The sequence below is a fragment of the Phaethon aethereus genome, assembly GCF_964289735.1.
Source record: "Phaethon aethereus genome assembly, chromosome: 3".
NCBI lineage: Eukaryota > Metazoa > Chordata > Aves > Phaethontiformes > Phaethontidae > Phaethon > Phaethon aethereus.
The window spans coordinates 111,972,449-111,997,753 of record NC_138576.1 but is presented as its reverse complement, the minus strand read 5'-3'; the positions used below and the strand labels follow the sequence as shown (position 1 = coordinate 111,997,753).

The 25,305-nt window shown below is 38.6% G+C and overlaps 1 protein-coding gene across 2 annotated transcripts in view; it reads right to left on the bottom strand.

Moving 5' to 3' along the window:
• Positions 1-25,305, bottom strand: part of MSH2 (mutS homolog 2) — a gene marked incomplete at its 3' end in the record, with an annotated part of 52,282 nt that overhangs the window by 16,862 nt on the left and 10,115 nt on the right. For both annotated transcript variants that reach the window (XM_081997673.1, XM_081997674.1), the window contains 3 exons: positions 10,596-10,795; positions 5,354-5,463; positions 39-162 (listed from right to left, as the gene is read on the bottom strand). In XM_081997673.1, the coding sequence (XP_081853799.1) occupies positions 39-162; positions 5,354-5,463; positions 10,596-10,795 (434 nt within the window). The remainder of the gene's footprint in view (positions 1-38; positions 163-5,353; positions 5,464-10,595; positions 10,796-25,305) is intronic.

Genomic DNA, 25,305 nt, shown 5'->3' with positions numbered 1-25,305 from the left:
CAAAAGAGGTAAGAATCAAAGGCAGTTTCACACCCTACCTAGTTCTTTGGCTGCACTCTTTAAAAAGGACTGCATTTTTTCTTCCAGTTCATTCATCTTCTCTCTTAATTCTGTCAAATTAGGATCAAAAGAAGCCTTGACAAGAAATTCATGATTCTCTACCTAGGGAAAAATAACAAGGAAAAAAAATAACAAGAAAAAATTCACATGAACACAGGCAGTAAAAAAAAAAATATCACCTCCCTGATCATACATGGTGAGATGAATTTACTTAAGTTATTCAATTTATTTTTTACATATATAATTTTTAATGCAATGTTGCTTGTGATAACTGGTGTCCAATTCAACTACCATACAAATACATCTCAAACACTTGTTTTCTTAAACAACATACTTTATACAAGCAAAAAATACCAATTTACCAGACTTTACTTTGAAAATAAGGCGGGCTCTCCTCCTGCTGACACGCCTGATCCCAGCAGGTGTGAAACTCCCTGGATTCACTCCAGGGATGGCCTCTAAAAATCAGCATGGGTGTGTAGAGCACATCAGCAAGGAAGTAGGTTGAAGATGAGATGTGGTTTCAGACTTCAAAAAGCTAAGTATTAAGTTTAAGCTAGTTGTAACCATTGCAATCAACAGGCAATGCTATGGAGGATAATTCATCCCACCGTTCTCTGACAGGCGCCTCCAAGAGACTTTTTCAACAAGAAATCAACACCCCTCCCCACTGGCTGTGGCAGATCCAGAGTACGACTCTGGCTGGCGAGGGGAGGTCAATGTGCTCTGTCTACAGCTTGAGATCCCTTCAAAGCACCTTTCCGGTAGATAAGTAATGGTTTTTGCTGTCCATTAAGGTACATATATGTTTTTAAGAAGGAGCTGAAGGACATGAGGTGGCAATGGTCGGTACTGACTGAGAACAGTAAGGGAGGCAGGAGATAAAACGCTGATTCTGATGCTGGGCATAGGTGAGGGAGGCACTGAAGGTGGCAGAGCAACGTGGTTCAGCACAGGTGTGGACTGGCAGTCAGACATGGCAGAAAGAAGTTGGGCAGCCTTTTAGTGCTCCTCCTCAATGACTGTGTTTGAAGAGTGGGAACCAAAACAGGGACATCATCACAGGAGCAAGTCCTAGGACAATCTTAACAGCATGTTAAGTGAACCTCAGGGAATCTGGGTTGTTGCTGTAAAAGTCAGAGGAGAAGGTGGCTCTCTGATAATCAAGGGTGAGGGGCTGCAAATGGTTGGACAAAAGCATTGGCAGAGTGGGAAAGGAAGACAGTTTAGGTACAAAAATGAACAGATAGAACCAGCAAGATACGGACTCTGCATGGATACACAGATCAAAGGACAGAGGTAGGTTAAGGATGAAACACAGAGTAAAAGCTTCAATCAATCTCCTTAACATGTGCTAGTGCATGAAACCTAAGGTGTGACATATATAAGGAACACTTTAATTAAGAGAGGGGGGAGAACTGGCAACAAAGAAGTGAAAGACATCCCCAAATCTGGGAGCTACATTGCTGTAGCTGGATGGAGCTTTCATAAGTTAGAATCATTGCACCAGGGCTGGCCTCTAAGCAAAGCCTTTTGATCCAGCAGAAGGCAAATCTTCCTCTAAGTTCAATGGGAGCAAGCTGAGGCCATGTGTTAAGGGATAAAAACTTAATGTGTGACTTGATAGTCACATTCATCTGTAGTAAGAGAAAAATATAGAACTAGTCTCATATGGTAGCGTTTCACACCTGGCTGCTGCAAGTACAAATGCATTCATAGACGCTGAGCTGTGTAGAGGCCAGGTGAGAGATCTTCAATGCCAAGTGAAGTACCTGTGCCATATCAATGCCATAACAAAGAACGAACTAGAAATATGTTTAAAAACAATATCTAAATCATTAAGTCTAAACAACACCTTCTTAGGATTAACCAGGCTTTTGCCATTCATTAAGAAAGGCAATGAAGCTGGTGAGGGGTCTGGAGCACAAGTCTTCTGAGGAACGGCTGAGGGAACTGGGGTTGTTTAGTCTGGAGAAGAGGAGGCTGAGGGGAGACCTTATTGCTCTCTACAACTACCTGAAAGGGGGTTGTGGTGAGGTGGGTGTTGGTCTCTTCTCCCAAGTAACCAACGATAGGATGAGAGGAAATGGCCTCAAGTTGCGCCATGGGAGGTTTAGACTAGATATTAGGAAAAATGCCTTCACTGAGAGAGTGGTCAGGCATTGGAACAGGCTGCCCAGGGAGGTGGTGGAGTCGCCATCTCTGGAAGTGTTCAAAAAACACATAGACGTGGCACTTCAGGACATGTTTTAAGGGGCATGGTGGTGCTGGATTAATGGTTGGACTTGATGATCTTGAAGGTCTTTTGCAACCTTAATGATTCTGTGATACCGTATTGCATTACCCACCCCAACTATTATAGGGCAGCTCCTTCCTCATTCAGGCCTCATGAAGTGATCCTTAGCAGGTGACAAACAGAACGGCTCAATCTGACCACACTCTCCAAGTGAAAGCTAAGTGTGACCACGTGAATAGAAAACATTTTAAAACGAAATTAAAAGTTCAGCAAAACTGCTAAGGAAGTAAAATGATTATGGTTTATTAAAAATATTAAAAACTTGTGCTACTAATAAATATATAAAAGCATCAGGCACCCACAACTGTATTACCCTCCTCTAACATTCTTCTCAAGCTGTGCTCCTCCTACAGCAGTATCTTGGATATAATTAGGTATGTCACTTAAAGCAAACTTTTGCTTTTCCCTTACACAGCCCTCAGTGTGAACATGGCCAACTATCTGGCAGGACAAGCATTAACAGGAATGTGGTATTTGAGTTCTCGGTGCTTTGTGCCTAATGAATCTACCATCAGTTATGGTCCAGTAAGGCTACACCTCATAGAAAAATGGAAGGAAATATCAGTAAACCCAAATTACTCCCCTCTCATCACCCCAAAAGAAGAATAAAATTACTCATCATCATCGTGGTATTTCACCGATATACTGATTACTGAAATGCACTGAAGTCTAAATTACAAATCAATACTGCATTAAATACAAATGTTAAATTTGCTTCAGAGATTAAGGAATGCAAAAGACATGTGCAACAGATTGGTCTGAACACTCTTGCTACCACCTTCACTCTCTACACATTTTACCGGCAAGAGTCATGCAAAGGGTTATAATGAAAGCAAATCCGTAGCAGCTAGACATTCCCTTTTGTTCTGCTAAACACATTGCATTTTTTTAATGTAAGGTTTTGCTCAGAGCTACTCTGAAATGAATGGTCAAGGTATAAAATATTTAATGTGGTAAGTAGCAGACTAACATCACAGCACTGACAGCACTTTCATACCTGCATGTTTACTTACATGAAATAAGACCCAAGGGAGTCACATTTCCAAGGGGTGCTCAAATGAATGAAGTGACAGCAAAGAATTTGCAGACTCTGGGACTACATTGAGCTAGCTAGCTAATCTGAAAAACAAGTCCTTCTGCAAAGGGCTGTGCTCTTAATACTGAAACCAAAACACTATAAACCGAAAGCACTAACAAACTTTGAAGTTGTCCTGACTTAAGTAGGAGGCTGGAATAGATGGTTTTTAGAAGGCCCCTTAGGATTCCATGAAAGACAGGAACGTAAGTGACGGTTTCTCAATTTTTATTACAGCTAGGTAAATGAATAACCACAGCCCACACTTTTTGAACTTAGATGTTTCTTTTTATATTAGAATGGATTATTGACATAATTTAGTTGCTATGACAACCTCTCCTTCAATCACACTCAGAATAGAGTATTTTGTTTGAACTCCCTAAAAATCTAAGAGGAATTTCAAGTCAAAGTTCAAGTTTTAACATTCATATGGACAAGGTTTATTCTTCCTGTAAAACCAGTGTTGGCTTATCTATAGCCATTTTCCAGTATCTTGGAGGGGAAAAAAACCCAACACATCTGACACCAGATTCTATGGAACTTGATTAAAAATAACTGGCTTGTTACTCTGTTTAGAAGGACAACAAAACCTTTTTAAAGTAGAAGCTGAAAAGAAATTTGAAGAGCTGGACTATGAAGGGTGAAGGCTTAGAACAGCTGTTAGTTTTAAAGAAAACAGAGTCCCAGGGCATACGAACTGCATCAACAGATGGTCTGTAACTAGTATAAAGCTATAATTTTTTTCATTAGCATATATCACAAATGACAGCAACATGTCAATCACACAGTCTTTCCTTAAACAGCAAAACGCAGTTGATGAACGCATACACAACACACAGATAAAAAGTGGTGCTTCTGCCTTTGGAGAAAAATACACATGTTCAAAATTTTAAAGCCACTGCAGTTTTCAGAAGTTCAACACCTTGCCCCTACTACCATGCCTGGCACATGGACACTTATGACAATGCTAAAAGCCTCCCAAGTTTTCCAAAATGACTTATTGAGTCATTTCCAAAACATCTTATTGAGAAAGGAACATTAAATCTGTTTCTAACCAAGCACGTACATTCCAAAATGCGTCTCACCAATTCTCTAGCAAATGTAATGGGAAAAAGTGATATACAAAACTCACTGAAAACCTTGGCATTGTTTCACTTAGTTAAGCAATGGTTCATGTTTTGACTGTGTCCTAAGTGTTCAATGTTAAACAACAACAAATCAGTCATTTAAATTCATCCCTTCTCCATTCAACTTCAGATTTAAGGAACAGGAATGTTCCTTCCAGCTTTCTTTGGCCAAATTTTCTTCTAAAAAAAATGCCAGTTTTCCCTTGCAAGCATAGTCCTATTATCAGTAATAAGAAAGTGTGGATGCAAGGCTATGAGAATTTAGTAGCTTTCTCTCTAGTGACAAATGTCTTTACACTGGAAAGTAAAGTCAGTCTTTACAGCTAGGTGAATCATTTTTCAGGGAGGCAAACTTAATTAGGAAGACTTAATCCCACCAAATAGAACCTAGTCTAATGCACTATATAGAAGCAGAGAAATATGTAATAAACATATTCTGGCTACATTCTAAATTTGAGACATATCATAGTTAACTTTGAAAATATGAAGAAGCAGAAAAGTGACAAAATAACTTCCCCACTTTTAATACTGATGACTTTTAAAAAAAATAGTTTCAGGTCCACAGCATCCATGTACCCACTTTTTCATTGGCTAGATAACTTCAGACAGTGGGTAAATATCCTCTTGATATTCAACTGCTATACTAATAATAGTCTTCACATATTCCACAGCTAAACTATCACTAACTACTTAATATAGATGATCAATTAAATTTAGTGACTGTAGAGCAGATTGCAAAGTTCAATAAGAAACTTTAATTGCTAAGTAAACCCCCTCCCACTCACCAGCCCATACCTTATCCATGTCCAATGTTGTTTCTATCATCTCCAGAAACTTTGAGAAGTCAGAGTAGATATCATTAAGAGGTGTTATAAACACTGCCAACAACAACATCTGGTGAGCTCCTGTTAAGAACAAACAAGAAAAATTGTCATTCACAAAACCCTGCAAGTTTACCAGAATTCACTTATCCAAGCTAAACAGCACAATTATATAGTTGGTTAATTTTTATTAAGATTGATTATTTCATTGACACACATATACCTTTTTCTAAAATTAGTATTATCCAATTTATATTCTGATTAAGTTTGTACCTATTCTGTCATCTTTGTATCTGGTGGTATTAATCCCTTCTACTATGAGTAGAACTACAGAAAAACAACACTTTGAAAGCAAACCTGCTATCTGAACTATTCTCGCACATAGAAAGTTGAAATGGCTTTAGTAAAACCTGCATTCTACAGCAACCAATTTTGAAGGTACAAAGTGGAAGCCTCACCATCCACAGTTCAGAGTTTTGAATTCTTCTTAATTCAAAACTGTGAAAAATTGGGAATACTTGGTAGGTTACAATTTGGACAAGAATAGGAATTGAGGTGTATATTATTTTCTGGTTTTGTTTTCCTTAGAAAAGGCCAACTGCTTAACCAGATCTTTATAGTCACTGATCTTTCCACTAAATAGGAAATCATCAAAATTAAATTAGTCTTTTCCAATGTATTTGGAATTTTATTCCAATATACTAACATAGTACAGATACTCCGTAGCACCAAGTATAACTGCGTAGCACACCTATTGGTTGGAAGTCCACAGAACACTGTAAGCATCGAATGCAAGATGCGATTCACAGTTAATTCCATGTGCACAGATATTGCCAATTTTGTGAAAGATATGTTTTCTTCAGGCCTAAAAATAAGCACCTATCCAGCAGCTGTGAAAATGCTGTCAGTAAATGAACGTTTACATCTCTGCAGCCACTGCAAGTTATTAATCACATAACAATTAGCATTATTGACTATATGATTTACACAAAATGCCTCAAACAATACTATGAGCTTATAGTCATTGGATTATGTACAGAATTATGACATTTGCCTCCAATGCTTACAGGCAAGGCTTTGAACATTAACAAAGAAACACAGAATTAAGCTCTGACTGTTCCAGAGCCTACCAATTTCTTACCAGACCAGGAAAAAAGTCCTTATCTTTCCTAAGAAAATCATCATACTTATAAAAGTCACAGAGTGAGGACATGATTACCCAAGGGAATCTCTCTCCTCTCTCAGCACTGTAACTCAAGTAGAAAGAAAAAGTTTGGTTTGTTTCCTTTTCCTTATGTGCTTTTTTACTTCCCCACTCCCCCAAGCTTTTAAAGTTAAAGCTCTTAACTGATTAGTATCTATTAATAGAGAAAAAAATTACATGTTAAGAGATTATTTAACTTGTAAAAATGGAGTCTTCTGCTGACTAAAAATCTTCGAAACTAAGAGAGAACTGAAATAAAGTACAGCTTGCTTTTTATTCCAAATCTCTTGCTCTGTCACATTACCTGCCCCCGTAAGAAGACACATCTAAACCAACCTAGAAAAATAGGGTAAGAAAGAAGAGACTGAAATGCAGAAAAGAAGTTTCACGTTCATTCTTCAGAGTGGACTTAGCAGTTCCCAGTGCATCAGCTGGGAGACTGCATGGCACACACAATGAAATGATCTTCAGTATTCTTGAATTAATGAAAAATGATTGTGCTTGAAGTAGCAATTACAATTTCTTTTCTTGAAAGGAGTAAACGGCAAAGTTTTGTGATACTATTTAATTATTTAAGTTTGAAGGGTACATCTTCAGACATCATAGGGAGATGTCACATTCAAAAATTAGAAAATATTAATTTATTAAGTAAATAAAATACTAATGTGTTTACATATATTTATGATATGGTTCAAACTGATACACTGCAAAATTGATTTACACTTTCAATCCAATTTCATATTCAGTATCCAACACTTGAAGGAAGTAAAATAGTGGAGTCTGTGAATACTGACTATCCTTAAAAGTTGTATGTGCATGCTTTTCATTAAAAGCATAACACTTGGCATTAAGAGAATATGAGCAAGAAACAAGATTGAAAAAATTCTAAATTAAACTCCAACTTGTCTTGCACCTGCATTCACAAACTCCCATTAAAAGTTGCATGGTAAAACAAAAACACTTTTGCACCTACTCAACGTTATTAGCATGTAAGCTACCCATTGAGAGAAAGAGTAATAGACCTATTTACCATAAAAAGCAGAGATGCATGTTGATCACAAAGCCTACCCATCTGCTCCCAGGTACAGTTTTTAATTTAAACCATAATTTACTTACTCAAGCACAGGTAAGTGTTTACAAACATGCATTAAAAACTTTACTATTAATATGGTTTAAAACATCATACAGAAATTAAAATCAAGCACTAATTGTCAAACTTGAAACATTTATATAGTTTGGCAGCAAACAGAAGTATGAAAACTGAAACTATTCTATCAAGGGAAAAAAGACAAATCTCAACAACAAAGGCACTTAAACCAGCCCTTTTGATGCTACAAATGGTCTTTAAAAATTATGAGGAAAGAACAGGAGCAAACCAGAAATTGGGACAAAATATAGTATGAGTTTACTAGAGGTGGATCACACCTGTATAGCGCAACGTCTATCTGAGACAACTGATTGCCTAAGGCAAAGGGAAATCTGTAGACCTAGTCTAGGCTCTTCTAAAGCATTCACAATATGGTGTCACATGGGATGCTGAGATGCAAGATTCATGACTAATACCATGATCAGAAGGCAGATAGAGGACATCACCAACTTGCAAAAGATGAATGAGCTGGAAGGACACTAGCAATACAGTTCCTCCAAGGCTCATACAAGCATTTATATTTAAGATGTGTGAATTATATTAATGCACAAAAGAAAGCTGCTTATAAAATTCACTAATATGTACAATGTGGAAGATCTCAGTAGAGGAAATCAGAGCAAAATAAATCAGTAACATAACTAATGGACCTTGAAAACTGAGCTAATAGAAATGAAGCAAAATTTAACAGCGAGTAAGATGACACATCGATAGATAAATGAATTTCCACTATGAGTAGGGGAATAATCAGCTGGAAATGACAAAGGAGAGGAAACAGCCAAGTTCAATCATAACATGGTTGTAACACACCAGTGCAACAGTCATGGAGAGAACATTATTTGGAACACACAAGAAGTGGTATTTCCAAAAGCAGTAAGGGGGTATTCAAGCTACTGTATACAATATGGTAAAAATATACCTGGAACCCAGCATACAATTTCTGTATCCTGCGTATTTACAGGCTTAAAATAGAGTGTCTTTCTAAGATGAGAAGGAAGATGCTTCAGCAGCTTCTTGAAGACAAACATCTTGTAAGTACTTAGATTTTATGCCACAGCAATTTGAGTAATGAACAACTGCTCCCTCTTGCCAGCAATAGCAAAATGATGACTGAGAGTCCTTTCCTGTCTTATGCAGATTTGTTATGCCTAAAAAAATAAGTCATCTTCACTCATTACCCCCCTCCTCAGCTTTCATCATCCACAAAAACAAGCATCTCAAAGCAATGCTTCATACTGAGGGAAAGGCAATCACTGCTGACCGCTTCATGATGTAGTTGCTCTATTTCTCTACAGCCATTCACAAGAAAATAAAGTTCTGAAACTGGCAAATACTCAGAATTGTCAAAAATCTTTCTGACTTTCCATCTCTTGATGAGTTAAAAGATTTTATACAGGCTTAAACAGGAAAATTTAGATCCAGTCTGATTTAGTCATATACATTCAAAATTACTAGACCATTCTTGTATTTTAAACAAGGGCATACAAGTACAAAGAAAAATAAAAATAACACATTTCACCTATTTTAAATTATCTTAGATATACTGCTGATAAATGCCCTACTAAGGCCAACTGATTCACATGTAAAACAGCAAGAACCTTTTGCAGTCTATTAATTTTTCCATATGGTGAGCTTAGCAGTTCGCCTTACACAGCTTGCTCCTCAAAACTTCTAAAAATGGAATCATTTTCCTACCCCAACATTATGACAGAGACACTCTGTTGATCCAAATGACAACTAACAGAACAAGAAGTAAAGACAGGAGGTGAGCGTTTTTAATCAATACCTCAATTTAAGATGGAAATCCAAGAGAACCATGCCAGGACAAAACCAAGCAGAGTCTGTTTGGAAAAGCCAAAGGGACATGACTGCGGCAACTAAAGCATGGCACAGCTCTTTAACAAAAAAAAAAAAAAAAAAACCTTGTACCTGTCAGTTCCCTCTCAGTTTTAGATCTTAATGGCTTTTGGAAATAAAATAAATTTTGTTGTTGGCTGTGTAAAGATTAATATTTTAGAAGATAAGTTTCACTGCTTAAAGTCATAAAACTATACTACAGAAAAGTATAAAGATACTGGGTAATATTACTGTCTACTCAAATGCATGAAATAAATTTTTGTAACCGTCCCATTTAAAAAATTATTTATTTTTAAGGCTTTGGTGCTTGCTTTATGCAAAGAATTTTTCAAACAAATTAATGGGCTTTACAAAAATATGCTTTCTGACAGGCTAATACTTGTATTGCTATATTGGATCACCCTCCTGTTACGCTGATACTAATCTTATTCTGCATTTTCTTGATAACACATAGAAAAGAAATAGCAATCTTTGTATTTTCTAGACTTGCTTGTCATAGCATTGAGTTTCTATTAATGAAGATCAGAAGAAACCCTGGAATGTTACTCTCATCAAATACAGGAACATTACAATTTTGAAAAAAAAGCACCAAATTATACCAACAGTACTTAAACTTTTTTTTTTGTTTAATTACAACCCAAAGAACAAAGTGTCTATAAAAGGAACATGACATTACTGTATGAATGGTTATCTTGTTTTTAAGATCATAACACAAATGCAATCAGTCAGGAATTCTCAGAGACAAGTCAACGTCAAAGATTATCAGACCTTCACCCAACAGTTCAGGTATTTCAGCTACACACTAACTGGAAATCTTTTTGCATAAGGACTTGGCTATGTTTATTTTTAAGTATCTAATTAGTATTTCAGAATTTCAAATTCAAATGTCTTTAAGCTTTATTCCTGCAACAAAAGTACACAGGAAAAAAGTAATCTTTGGAAGACTACACATTATCTCTCTGCATCATCAATGTAGTATAAAACATTGAAAATAGACAGGGGTAGTATTACCTTCATGTTTTTGTAATGCTTGTACAACATTAGGCAGTTGATTAATAGCCTGATACATTCGGTAACAGTCCTGTAAGTTTGCTGCTTGTTTCTGAAATCTCTTTGCCAGCCGGTTAAGATCTGGGAAGCGACGTAAGAGATCTTCTTGAAGGCACTGACGTAGTTCTGGATCCACCACAAAAGCTTCAACCAAATTCAATCTAAATAAGAGGTTTGTAACAATGATTATCATGGCATGGTCTACAATTCTTTTATGTCACTAATTACAATGAAAACATTTATCCGTCAATTTTTATCCATCCTTCCTTTATAGCTGTGTCCATTGGCCAACTTTCCTGATAAAAGAACAAATGAAACTAGGACAAATGCATGAGCTAAAAAAGCAAGGATATTTAGCCTATGTCATGCTTCTGTAGTTTCTAACAGTTGGGGTATCTATTGAGCAGCATTGGAGAGAAACTGTGTCAAGCACAAATGTCAATATCTGTTCCGTAGGTATGTCAAAGCTCAGAATCTACTTTGAGATTAATCCTTTCCCTGCACCATAAAAAAGGTCTTCCGGTAGTCTATGAAAAAACATATATTAAGTAGGAAAAATCCACACTGTAGGAAAAAATCACTCTTGGGAACAGTTTAGTTCTCTGCTGTCAGAGCCAATACTGACACTGTGCAGCTATGCAACCCCAGATCACAGAACCAGAATCCTTGAGGTTGGAAGGCACCTCTGGACATTGACTACTCCAACCCCTTTGCTCAAAGTAGGGTCAGCTAGAGCCAGCTGCCCAGGACTGTGTCCAGTCACGTTTTGGGTATCTCCAAAGAGGGCCCCAGTATCAACCCCTGAGATATACCACTAGTGACTGGCGTTCAGCTGGAGTTCATGCCCCTGATCACAATCCTTTGAGCCTTGCAGTTCAGCTAGTTTTCCATCTACCACACTGTCTATTTATCTAGTCCATACTTCACCAGATGTAATGTGAGGCAGTGACAAAAGCCTCCTGAAGTCAATATAAACAATATTCACCGCTCTCCCCTTATCCAACAACCTAGTCAATTTGTTGTAGAAGGCTATCAGGTTGGTCAGGCATGATTCTCCCTTTGCAAATCCATGCCAACTACTTCCAACCACCATCCTGCCCTTACAATGTTTAGCAACGCTTTTGAGGATTATTTGCTCAATCACCTTCCCAGGGATGAAGATGAGGCTGACCAATTTGCAGGTCCCTGGATAGTCCTTTTTGTCCTTCTTGAGTATTGGAAGAAAGCCAATGTCAGTCCTATTTTCAGAAGCCTCCTCCAATCACCATGAACTTTCTGAGACAATCAAGATTGATCCCACAATGACTCTGGCCAGCCACCTCAGCACTTGTGTATAAACCTTGGGTGCCAGGGACTTGTGTGTGTCCAATATGTTTAAACGTTTGCTAACCTGATCCTCCTCTAATGAGGTTGTGCTTTCTTTGCTCCAGACTTTGTCACTGGTTTCAGGTACTTGAGATTCCTGAAGGCAAATCTTAACAGTAAAGACCATTGTGAATGTAAGAAAGAGGTGTAAGAAGCCTTGTCTGGGGCCTCCTCATCTTCACATGAGAGCTGCATTCAAACCAAGGCACTCATCCTTAGTTCTCACCTAAGCTATTCTGCAGCCATGCGTGTGCCAGGCCATGCACTCCACTGATCAAGACCATGGCCCATTGACTTGACTACCTTGCTTCACCTCAGATCATCACTAGAGACTTGCCTGGAGACCCAGACTATTGGCCAAACTTGGTTACTGTCACCAGATATACCCTCTTTGCCTCATGCAGGTATAAGGACTGTGTATCAATGAGGGTACTGTTTCCATGTGCCGCCTTGTCACCATTGACTTCCAGCTTGCCTTCCCTTCAGCCTGCCCTTGCTGCTGCTCCCTGACATTTTGGGTTTTGGTTGTTTTTTGGGGTTTTTTTTATAGTGAAATAAATATTCTTTAAGTGATGAAAGCAAGAAAAAAAATCTCAGTGAGACGGGACAAAGCATTAAGTTGTATTTTCCCCACTAGAATGTAAGAGAACTGTCCTGGTTTCAGCCAGGATAGAGCTGGTTTTCTTCACAGAAGCTGGTGTGAGACTGTGTCTTGGATTTGGGATGAGAAACTGTTGATAACGTGCTGATGTTTTGGGTTGTTGCTGAGCAGTCAAGGACAGTCCAGCTTCTCGTGCTGGGCTGCCAGCGAGCAGGCTGGGGGTGCACGGGAAGCTGGGAGGGGACACAGCCGGGACAGCTGACCCAGGCTGGCCAAAGAGATATTCCCTACCATACGACGTCATGCCCAGTACATAAACTGGAGTTAGCTGGGGGGCAGAAATCGCTGCTCGGGGACGGGCTATTGATCACAGGGTGGTGAGCAATTGCTGTATTGGGCATCACTTGTACCTTCCTTTGTTGGTATTACTGTTATCATTGTTGTTTCTTTCTCTCTTTCTGTCCTATTAAACTGTTTTTATCTCAACCCACGAGTTTTTTTCCTAATTCTCTCCCCTGTCCCACTGGGGGAGGGGGAGTGAGTGAGCAGCTGCCTGGTGCTTGGTTGCCGGCTGGGGCTAAACCACAACAAGAACTTTCATACATTTCTTGCTTTCTTTTTTGCACCAGTTAACATTGTCATCTTTACATATTTTGCATTACTTTGCATTTGCAGTTAAACAAAGAAAGTCAGACATTGATCATTTTGGAATGGCAGAGAGTTCAGTGTTCTTTCTGAAGTGTCACCAAATATGAAGGAAGAATTCTGCCCTTTTCAGAGACCTCCAGGCATGACATAGTTTGTTGATTTCTGGTGAATCCCATTAACATGCTATCTATCAATATCTTGACTTCAGCAGAGAAGTTAATTTCATTTAAAGACATGCAAGCAGAGAAAGGACAGCTCTCACCACATTATTTCTACTGTTTTGCTTACTGGTAGAAAATGGCATCAGTTTCAATAACAGGAACATTCGCACTTGAAAACTGCATTGGAAATTACAAATTTTTTTGTCATTTTGAAAGCAGTAATCTCTACATTACACCATGCAGTGTTTTGGAGAAAGCACTAGACACTTGAAACAGTACACAGAGATTAACATGGTACACTGCTTCAGCTAATTAGTAAAGACAGTCACTCAAGAAACAAAGGCTTTGTCTAAGGTAAAACAAGAGAGACACACCCCTGGACAGGTAGAAATACATTTCTGTATATAAAAAATTCAAAAGGAATGCCCTTCTGTTGCAGAAAGTGTTCTACCCACACCACTCCAGTGAGCCTTCTGTATTATACCAAGCGAAATCAATTAAAAAGAGAAGAATCCTACCTCTACATTTACCCATTCAACTATTGCTCTAATAAATACCTAGCAGACTTAAGACTCTCAAACTTTTCTCAGAAGCACCAGCAGCAACTGGTGACCAAAACACACTTTGTAAAGATCAGATTTTTTTTAATATTAAAAAAAAAACCCAACCCAAAGACACACAATTGCTTAACAGTCTAAATATAAGCATGCTAACCAAATGTCTGCCCACTTTGCCAAGGGGATTACAGAAGGAATAAAGCCCATCTGCAGATCTTCCCCTCAAAGTATCTTCAGCCCTGGCAGAGCTTACTGAAACTAGGGGCAGCATCTGCCAACTTGTTCCTTTTCATTGGAACCAAGTAACTTGGCCCTTTTTAGTCCTGGAAACAATTCCTTTGGCAAAAAAAGACCAGATTCACTGAAAACTTATTCATAAAGCAATACCCATGTGTTCTTACTGTTACCCTGCTTAGTCTTTACCAGTTATGGTCATGGCAAATGCACACAAGAGGTTGGGCTATTCTGATGTTATGTCCTCTCAATTCCCAGGTGGTATGCAGGATTTGTAAATCTATTTATGACTTCTCAATTATTAAAATATCACCACACATCAATTTGTAAAGAGGCAGTAGTCACAAATACCTTCGTATTTTCTTACCTACAAAACTGCATGAAGTTCTAGGTTAGAACACCATTCCTTCACTTAATAAAAGTACTGGGAAGAAAGCAGCACACACATTTGGAGGGTTTAAGAGTATAAGAGTTAAGTTTAATCTAGAAAAATACTACTCTTGCCTGGGGTAGGAAACCAGGGTTTGGTGGGCTTATCCAACCAGCTTAAGCTACAGACTACTCCATGGTTTCCACATTAAATTTCCAGTATAAAAACTATTTTCTCTGATTTTGATGACCAATCTCAGACATGTAGGAATATGCAAAAATCAAGTTAATCCTCTACATTATATGCCATCTTGCCCTCCAACAGCTTAGGTTTCAGGCCAGAGCATTTAGTTTCTCTTCCAGGAGGTCCTTACACAGTCAATAACCCTGACAGTTGCACACACACGGGATCACTTTGAAACTTACTGAATTTTGCACTTGGAAAAGACAAGCAGCAACAGTTTCTACAATGCCACCATATCTTACATTTAAAAGCCAACTGCACAAAGACTTGCCTTCAACCTGACACACAGATGCCCAACACCCTTTCTGAATTCATGTAGAGCTCTCTAAGACACAGGCAGATTACTTTCTTTCCATACACACTGCTTTATACTGATTCTCATTAAAATCCAAACCATCCCTCCAATCAGTCAGGCTGGTTTGGTTTTCATTAAAAGTTTGGTCCTTTCTTGTGTCACCTATATAAATGTCACTACCTTACTAGCCAGCTGCTATCCTGATCATTAAAGAATATTTCAAGTGCAGCTTCTGGACTCCTGAGCTTACCTTTGCTAAGATTAAAACGTGGGGTTTTTTTGGGTTTGTTTTTTTTTTTTTTGGCTAGTGCCTTTTACACAAACAAACCCTTCACTTTCATCCCACGACTCCCTCCGCTTGTTCAACACCCTCTTGGATAAGAGCTTGTCACAGGCGTTCTGAAAGCTCTAATTTATTCCTTTTTTTTTTTTTTCCCCTCCTTTGTCCACAACAATGACAAGTTCAAAGAGTTCTCAGATCAGCATGATACAATTTTCCTCTGCCAAAACGATGCTAATTAGACTAACATCTCATGACCTTCCTAGCATTGTTCTCTCTCTCCCACCCCCGTGTTTGCCAGCCACAAATATAAGGCTGACAGGTTCGTGTTCATGCCAGATTTTGCATAACAATTTCCTGTATGGTAAGAATACATACAAGGTTGCTGAATAGAAAGGCCTACATTAAGATAGTGCAACTGTAAGCCAGGCTTAATGCTCACAAGTAATAATGAAATCAAATGACAGGTTGTTTTTAATATAAAGCTCGACTGAGGAAACAAAAAAGAAAATACAAAAAGAAACAAACAAAAAACCCAAGAAAGTGTAACCAAACAACAGCAGACAACATTGGATAACTTGTTTCTGTCACACAGCTGAAAGGGAAAGGAAAATAAGGCAAAACTTTCCACCACAGATCTCAGGCAGCACAGTCAAGACAACAGAAACAATTATAACTAGTGAAACCACACTAGAACATAAATGAAATCTTTGTTTCAAGGTGGTTATTTAAATTTGCAAATTAAACCACAAAAACAGCCAAGAAAATTTCAGCTAATATAACTGAAAACCAACACAAGTACTTTTCTTGAACTTGGAAATGACAACCCTCTTTTTTCTCCTGCTATTCAAAACCATGGCTATTTATCACCTTTGAATTCTGTGCAATAACAAGTAACATTAGGCTTAGTGTGCTCTTTAAGAGAGGGAAAAAAACAACCCACGTATCTCCCAGTTTCTGTTGGATATTCTGGAATCCAACTGAAAGCATTTCATCCTTTCCCGTGTTTTACTGTTGATAGGAGGTGTCCCTCAGACCTACTATTAACAAACAAAAAACTAACACTCCACACCAAAAAAAGATAACAAAAACCTGGTTTCAATTGGTTTTCAAATAAATGGCACACACTTTCCCAAGTCTCATCACAATGCTTCTCTTCCACCAAGGTTTACATCCCATATGACATCAGAAAAGATTGCTTCTTCCTTTGCTATATCCATGCAACATTTTTCATCACGATTTTAAGGTTATTGCAGTCAATGGTGCCACAACACAGAGGTTGTCAGGAGGGTTTATTTATATTTCTAGGCTTTTACAGAGCTAGATATAGAAGTTTAAGTTAATGGGAAAATATTAATCAAGCTTGATTTGTATACACATTTCAAAGAAGGATGAAAATAATTCTGTCTGTAGAAATAGCAACTAAACGAACAGATTAAAGACCAGAGTTAGAAAGAATAGAATATTTTTAATTTCTGAGTAGGATCAGCGAGCACACAAAAAAACCCTAACAAACCAGTGAGCTATACAACAAGCTGAGTTATAAAACACCCACGTTTGAAGCTCTCCTCCACGGACATCCTGCAAAAGCAAAACCCTGGGCAGTTCTACACCTCTCTATGCATGCAGGAAGGAGAATGCTTTCTCCAAGCACCTTTGCTCAGAAACAGGACTCTGTTTTTTCTTTTTATCATATTATGAAACCTACATGTAATCAGTAATACATATTTTTAATAATGAATAACATATATTTAATTACTACTACAGAGTAGTAACTTAAAATCCCAAATTCTGGTAGGCATTTTCACGGGGAAGAACGGTACTAACTAAAAATTCCATGTGACACACAGAAAAAAGTTGTAACACTGAAATCAAATTAAGAATGTACAGTTTTACAGAAGAAGCTGACTTACTTCGAAGAAGATCTTAAGGGTTGTAACTCCCCTGGCTATACAACAGCCGAGACTTCTGAAGACCATACATTTGTATTCTGCTTGCTAAAGGTTTTCTATGACTGCAGAATAAGATCAACTTTTCTGTCCAACTATTCAACTTGATTACAAAGAATTTATCAGAGAAACACCACTTACAAAAGCAGCATATTAAAGACTGCTTTAAGATATGCTAAGACTTTCATGTCACCAGAAAAGTTTCAGAATATGCACAGTTATACCAGCTTAATTTCATATTTCCTTTATACAAAGGAAAGTGGAAAACACTTCATGTACCATTATTTTGGTTTCCCTCAGGTCTCTTTCAAACTCAGATCTCTTCTTAATCCAACGTAGCCGAGGTAAACCCTCCCTGAACATGCTTAACCTAGACATATAAAACTGATAAATTCTTCTTTTCTAATCCTATAGCACTTGGGATTTTAACATCCTGGAGAAAGTCCACACTAGAGCAAGTTGCTGTAGTTGATTAATACCAGCATTTGCATTTTCCAGTCAGAAATAAGCAAGGCACTGCCCTAAGCTCCGTTTATGAACTCCCTGTGACCCAATCATTCCCTAGACAAACATAGTCTCTCTCACAAAAATCAGCCAAAGCCCAGATGTCACCACCTCAAGTAAGCAGTAAATATCACCTTAAATTTGCAAAGCCCTTTTCATGACAAAGAACCCCAGTATGCTTTACAGCCTTTGAAGTATTGAGACAAACACCTAAGGTGAGCAGACAGGAGCCTAAATCTGATACCTGAAGCCTGACGTTGAGAATGACTTTACTCCAGCACACATCTTAGCAGCATAAAAATCACAGTGACCATCCCAGGTCATTTTGCTCAATACAATCAGAATTCTTACATGCATTTATAAAAATAACATTCAAAATTTCTCAGACAAGCACAAAGAAATAATGTAAAAGATCTAGACAACCCACACATGCTTTTGTAAGCGCTTACTTACACACAAAAGACTTTGTTATGAAACTGGAGCAATCTTTGTAAGCGATGTGAAATAAAAATAATACAAAACCTGAGGAATAACCAACCAACAGCTTTAGAGAGACTAATACCATCAAAAGCCATTTTATTTTACTCATACATCACAGGCTTAGGATCACTGATCTTCTCAATCCCCCACTCAGCTCACACCAAGTGGTTTCTGGAGACGGTGTGCAGAACAGAAGTTGCTCTGATTTCTGGCAGTGAGCCTCCAGCCGGTGGCAACATTTACCCAAGCAGCAGGAGCATCCTTGCAGGGGATTCACCGTAAGCACCAGTTCTTCCAGTACTTTCAAGACGCAAGATTTGAATCCAGGTTTTTGTTTCATCAACTCTGAACACTGCTCTCTGGATGAGCTGTATACATACCTCTCTCACACATCTTACACATGAAGGAGAGTATGCCAAGCAAGGAGTCAAAATCTTTGTTATTTTAATGAAATTGGTACAATTTGGCCCTACAATATCATCAGGGTCCAAAATCTTACGTTTGAGTGAGTGTCACAAGTTGTTCGAGCAAGCTCTCTCTCAGCTCTCCCAAATACGCGTGCATGCACAACGGCCTGGAGTTGAGACAGACAACCCAGCCAATTCCAACAGGCCTGTGCGAGAGGCTTGCGCCCAGGTAAGCAAGGCTTCTTCCTATGCTGCCAAAAAAGCAGCCCACACCTTCCCATGTATTCCTCTCCACACTAAACATCTGTCCTGGTTTTGGCTGGGATAGAGTTAATTTTCTTCCTAGCATCTGGTATAATGCTGTGTTTTGGATTCAGGATGAGAATAATGTTGATGACACCCTGATGTTTTAGTTGTTGCTAGGTAGTGCTTACAGTAGTTAAGGATTTTTCAGCTTCTCATGCCCTGCTAGCTAGAAGCTAGGAGGGGGCACAGCCAGGACAGCTGACCCGGCCTGGCCAAAGGACTGTTCCATACCATATGATGTCATGCTCACTATATAAACTGGGGGGAGTTGGCCGGGGAAGCCACAGCTTGGGAGCTGGCTGGGCATTGGTCAGCAGGTGATGAGGAATTGCATTGTGCATCACTTATTTTGTATATTCTTTTATCATCATCATCATCATCATCATTTTCTCTTCCGTTGCAGTCCTATTAAAACTGTCTTTATCTCAACCCACAAGTTTTACCTTTTTTCCTGATTCTCCTCCCCATGCGACTGCAGGGCATGGGAGGAGTGAATGAGTGGCTGTGTGGTGCTTAGTGGCTGGCTGGGGTTAAACCACCACAATGGCTCAAGTTCTTCTTCTGTTTCCCACCTGCGCTTGCCTAAACCATGCAATGTTATCATTTCTTCTTAGCACACTAGCGCAAAGTTGGTTTTATTTCCGCACTTAAGAACATGCTATAAATGCTTCTGTAATATCAAATGACTTCACAGCTTCCCCCCCTGAAAACCACTGTTACAACCTAAAAAGAGAGCACTAAACTAAAAGCTAAAATTTCAAGACTACAGTGAAGGAGTACATCAGTATACATACATCCTCAATTCTGAATTTAAAGTACATTACTGTTTTATGTGCGGGATGTGAAATTACAGGCTTCTAGCAATGAAGAGATATTGTATAATAGGGTAGATTAACAGAAACAGCAAACCAGGAACACACAGCCCCACAGCAATGCATCTCACATATGCGTGAGACATTTACCTGTAATGTTTGCATTCTTAAAGACAATGATGTCATCTCAGTAAAGTTATAGCAATCCTTGTACTCTGATGACCTTCCCACCTTCTTACAAGATTTTGCAATGATTTCCAGTTCTAGACCCAAACAGAGAGTTTCAAAACTTTACTTCTCCAGAAACAAAAAAGTCACAGAGACCAAATATGACCTAGCTCAGTGGTTTGGCTTGAAAGCTGTCATGCTTTTTACACAGGCAAGCCACATAGCATGGAGGAAGAAAAACTGGTAGTTTGGTAAAGGCAGCTGCAGACACCCCTGGTTGACACTGAAGGTAACGCTCGCAGTAGCAGCCCCCTCAAATACACATCTTCATTTGCTGTGGCTGTGTTAGCTTTCCACCAGTGAGGCTCCCCTGAACTAGCTCACTCTGGGGTGGCTCTGCCAGCTGTGGATAAGCCCAGTTGTATCTTGATTTTTGCTTAAGCTAGCTATGAAATTATGCCCTCAAGCCACAGTTCTACAAACACTTCCAAGCTGGCAGAAACCTGCATTGCCACCACAAAAAGTGTGAGGTAGTATTGCTACCTGCTGCTCTTCTCCATCCTGCCATACTTTCTCCCTCAAGTCAGAAGTGAACTCAATCAAGGCATCTCCAGGCAAGTATCTGATGCCCTCAGGATGTATTTAGTACTAGAAATTGGCCTTCATTCCACTATTGCAGGGCAGGTTTTTGGACTGAACTCACTACTACTGTCTTTTAATCTCAAATGTATAACCTGAAGCAATCATGACTATGCTGACCATTTCTTGCAGCTCTACTGAAGTAGTCCCTTGTAACACAGAGTCCAAGGTCTGAAGGATAGCTTTAGACCCTAGAGGAGCCACAGAAATCACACTGCACACGCTCCCAGAGCATGGGGTACACAACATGTGCTACTAAGCAGCTGGACAAGAGTCCTCCACATCAGGGTCCCTGCTGTTTAACCTGAAAGATTAAGCAACATAAGAGAAAGCCACATCCTAACATCAGTCTCCCACCTTTTCTCATTTTCCTCATTAGTCACTAAACCATCCTGCCATGAAAACAATACTGGACATTTGTAACCTCAAAACAGTCCACTTACAGGTAAGTTTTTAAATTCAATAAATGCATTCTTCCAAATAATCAGAGTTCACTCCTCTAGATCAGTTACATTCACATAACATAAAATTAGTATGTATCAGGGAAGCAGCAGACTCCTTCCCACTCTACATGAATTCCTCCATATACCATTTTATGTCAAAGTATTAGAGATGGTAAATTAAAGACCTGAGATTATATCAGGAGTACCAGGCACAAAGCAACTATTTTCTATAACAATCAAGCAAAGCTTTGAAAGCTATATGTATTGACTGTGAGGATGCAAGCTAATGAGCTCAGAATAAAAAAAAAACAAAACAGGATTATCAGAAAAAGCACCATTAACTCCAATATGCTTTTTTTCTCCGAAGACACTTATTGCAGTCTTGTGTATTCTGAAATAGGTTACCAATTAATTTTTTTTTTGCACAAGTGTTTAAACACATTCTCCAATCCCAGCAGATTAGGCAAGGTAAAGAAGAAAACAATTCTTCATCAGAAAATCTTGGGTCTTATCCTTGCCAGCAAGGTACCACTTGATGCAATTAAGATGTTGCTCCTGAAGCAGACTGCTGCAACAGCAATATTTTTAGACCCTGAGGGAAGGGAATGCAGGAAGGCATCATTCTGAAGCATATGCAAATAAAGGAGCAGCACACAAGCAGAGTTCTGCTTTGCCTCCTCTAGCCAGAAAGCATATCAAAGCAAAGAACTGCAGGACTCTGAGGCATGCACACAAACTCCCTGCAACAAAATGTATGAGAAGCAGAAGGGAAACTTTTTTTTTTCCCCACTTATAAGGCAAGGCTGGCAGCACTCCTGATGGTATCATCACACACCTATCTCTTCACATGGCCAAGAGCTGCAGGCTGCAAGCTGTGCTTCAGAGAAATAAAGAGAGGGATCTTCAGGAGCATTTCTACAGGTATGCCATGACCAGAGCTTGTCAATGATTCCACTGTTTCTCTCCAGACAGGACAGAAGGCCACCTATGTCCTGCAGCAGAGACCCAAAGAGGCCTACCAGCATCTCCCTCTCACCAACTCCCACTGATGGTTCACTTTGCATTTGGGGCTACTCCACAGTCCCATGTTAGACCAGCCCTGCTCTACAAGACCCGAGTCCTGAAAATATCAAAACATTTAAAGCAAGAAGTATTGCTCCTGTTTATATTCTAAAGAAATTTTCATACACCTATGCATCCAACCTACACCTACATGATCATCCCAGTCACAGTTAAAACCAAAACCAAGTGTCTTTTATTTCCCATTCCACAGCCTGGGTATATTACTTACAGTCACAGTCAGATATCCAAGCTATAGAAAAGGAAAATAAACCTTCACTTATATTTTTCAGAAGTTATGTTTCCCAAATAAGAGTAAAGTTTATTATTACTGAGAACTGCCATTCAAACTAGAGTTCTATGTAACAGCACTATTTAGATTTGATTCACCACTCCTCCTCATTCTCAGTTAAGAAATAACAAAATTATTACCCTTAACTAATTAAACGTCTCCACAGAAGAGGACCTGGGATAAAAAGGGAAAATTCTCACCTTGTAGCAACCTGCTACTTCACAGAATGATAGACACTGTTCCCAACTTTTAAACATGCATGCTTACAGAAGAAAAACACACAGAAGATACATCAGCAAAGTTGAATTTTGAACATAAGATGTTTTACACATCAAATCCTCTCCCACCTCAAAAACCCAGCACAAACTTGCTGGACTAAACAGTCTCTTACCCTCAAGGAATTGTACAGACAAAAGTAATAAGAGGACATTTCATAAAACAAGATTCTCTAGGTATTTCCCAAACACTTCGTCAGAGACATTGTTTCTGTCTTCCCAATGTTACAAAAACCTTGATTTATTAATTTATTTCCATGCATACATTTTTCATAAAATTCCCATAGTCTGACTTCTGTAGGAGCTAAAAATACTCAAGTAGCATCTTTATAGTGGATTTCTCAGAAAGGTACCAGGTTTATTGAGCAATGGTAGAAAACAGCTCCATTCCACAGATTCAGACACCTTTCCCATTTGAGGATAGGCAGACATCCCGTTTACCTTCCTGTAGCAAGTTTGGTAGTCCAACTCATAATATAAATTAATTAGCATAAACTCTAAAAAAGTCAAGATACCAAGAGAAAGCAAACACAAGTCAGATTATTAAGTCTGAAGAACAGGCTTTTGGTATTGCTTGATCTGCATTTAAGATGATGTTAATCTTCTCATGTTTATGATGATAGCAGGTCATGGACCAGCTGCAGAGGAGCGAAAGGATTAATTTTAGATGACAACTTTCCTTACTTTTTCATGGATTAGTTTTAATCAAGTGAACAAGCCAAACCCAAATTATTATGTAGCTGTAAGACCAAAAAAAGGGAGCAGCAGGAGCTGAAGGCCAGAAAGGGGAACTGGGATTGCTCCTTTTAGCAACTGCTTAGGTTTTACTGGATTAGATGCTATATGACTTTATACCCTTGATTATTATAGCATGCTAAATTCCCCATCAAAAGATGAACCAAGCAGCTACATGAACACCAGTTCCAATAACAAGGGAACTGGTGACAATCCACAGTCACAGAAGCATGACTATACCTTTTGATTTAAAGTGGTTACAGTGTCAGCCAACTATGAAACAAGTCTGCATCACAGGCTGCTGCATGATGCATAAGAGTCAAAAACAAACAAAAAACCTTCACATTGAATTCTGACCACTGAAGCTCAATGAAATCCTACATCCAGAACAGCTTAGTGCGAGCAAACGTCAAGGACATGAAGGCAAAAATATCCTAATTTAAATAGAGACAAGAACAACCAGTTTCACAGTACTTTTTTTAACATTGCCATTCTACCAACATAGTATGTAGGCTTCTGGAAAACAAATGCCCATCTTAATAATTACCAATAAACCTCCATTTCTTATATGATAGCAAAGAACAGTGGAGACGGCAGAGCAAGAACTCATGAAGTACTGTAGAGTCATTGGCAAGTTCGTAAACTCCATATAGTGAAACTGCCCCACCCAAAAGCCTCCAGAGAAACCAAAGATGGGAAGCAGCTAAGGCTGCTTCTCAGCATAATGCCTTACACTGCAGAGGCTTCGTGCCAGTCTTCCTTTTTAATTAAATACAACATTTTGGGATCCAGTGATAAAACAATATTACTGCATGGTCTTCAAAGACTAGAGACAGCTGACGAAAGGTATTTCCATTATTATATTTTTGTATGTGTTTTATTCCTTGCAAGTTTCCATACATTATTAAAATTAAGAGGTTAAGTTTATTACACTCCATCAACACTAATACTCTCTTAAATTGCTAACCCGTGCATTTCCTTAAACCAGTGCAGACTAGGAGCATACTGAACAAGTTCTGTTCCTTTGCTGTAAAAAAACCAAATATTTCTTCACTCATTCTTTACAGAGAAGAAACTCAAAACTGTATGTAAACAAAACATTAAAGACTTTGACAACCCTTATACATGATAAATGAAATTAAACAAGTCAAGACAAAATTATCTTTCCACAAGCTTCCATTGCAGCTCCCTAACACTCCACCTTTCTAATATTTGTGGATATACATTAAACAGAGCAGAACAGTACGTTCACTGTCCTTTCATGGAGAATATACCATATTCTTGTACACAATGCTCAAATTAGTGACCACCAAGGATACTGTGACAAACCAGAAAGCTTTGCACACATACACAGTAAAAGTTTCCATATGGTCACACTAACTAGGAACTTCATTAACTTATGGCTGTAATTTAAAAAAAAAATCCTGAATAATTAAACACAGATTCTAAGTAAAATTTAACTACTGCATTAATTACCATCCACCTCCTTTTGGCAGGCTGAGAGCAAAAGAACAGTATGGCAGCTACAGATGCACATCTCCCTAAATTAACAGCAATTTGATTATTTCTTTAAAGTCTGAAAACCAATTTGACATTTCAACCAAATTTTAGTTTAATTTTCATTTCCTTTGAGCCTCAAAATTCAGATGTAAAAGAAACTGACTAAAACCTCAATCCTTCCATTTATTTTGCAGCAAGTAAGGACTTGTCAGAAACAAGTGGGCGAGCTGGAAGTATCAACTAGGAGGTACTATGACTACCTGCTCCAGTGCTGCACCACTGAATGCCACCTATAATTTACAGATTTGCAATGCTGATTGCTGATCCTTGACCTAGAAGACAAATGAT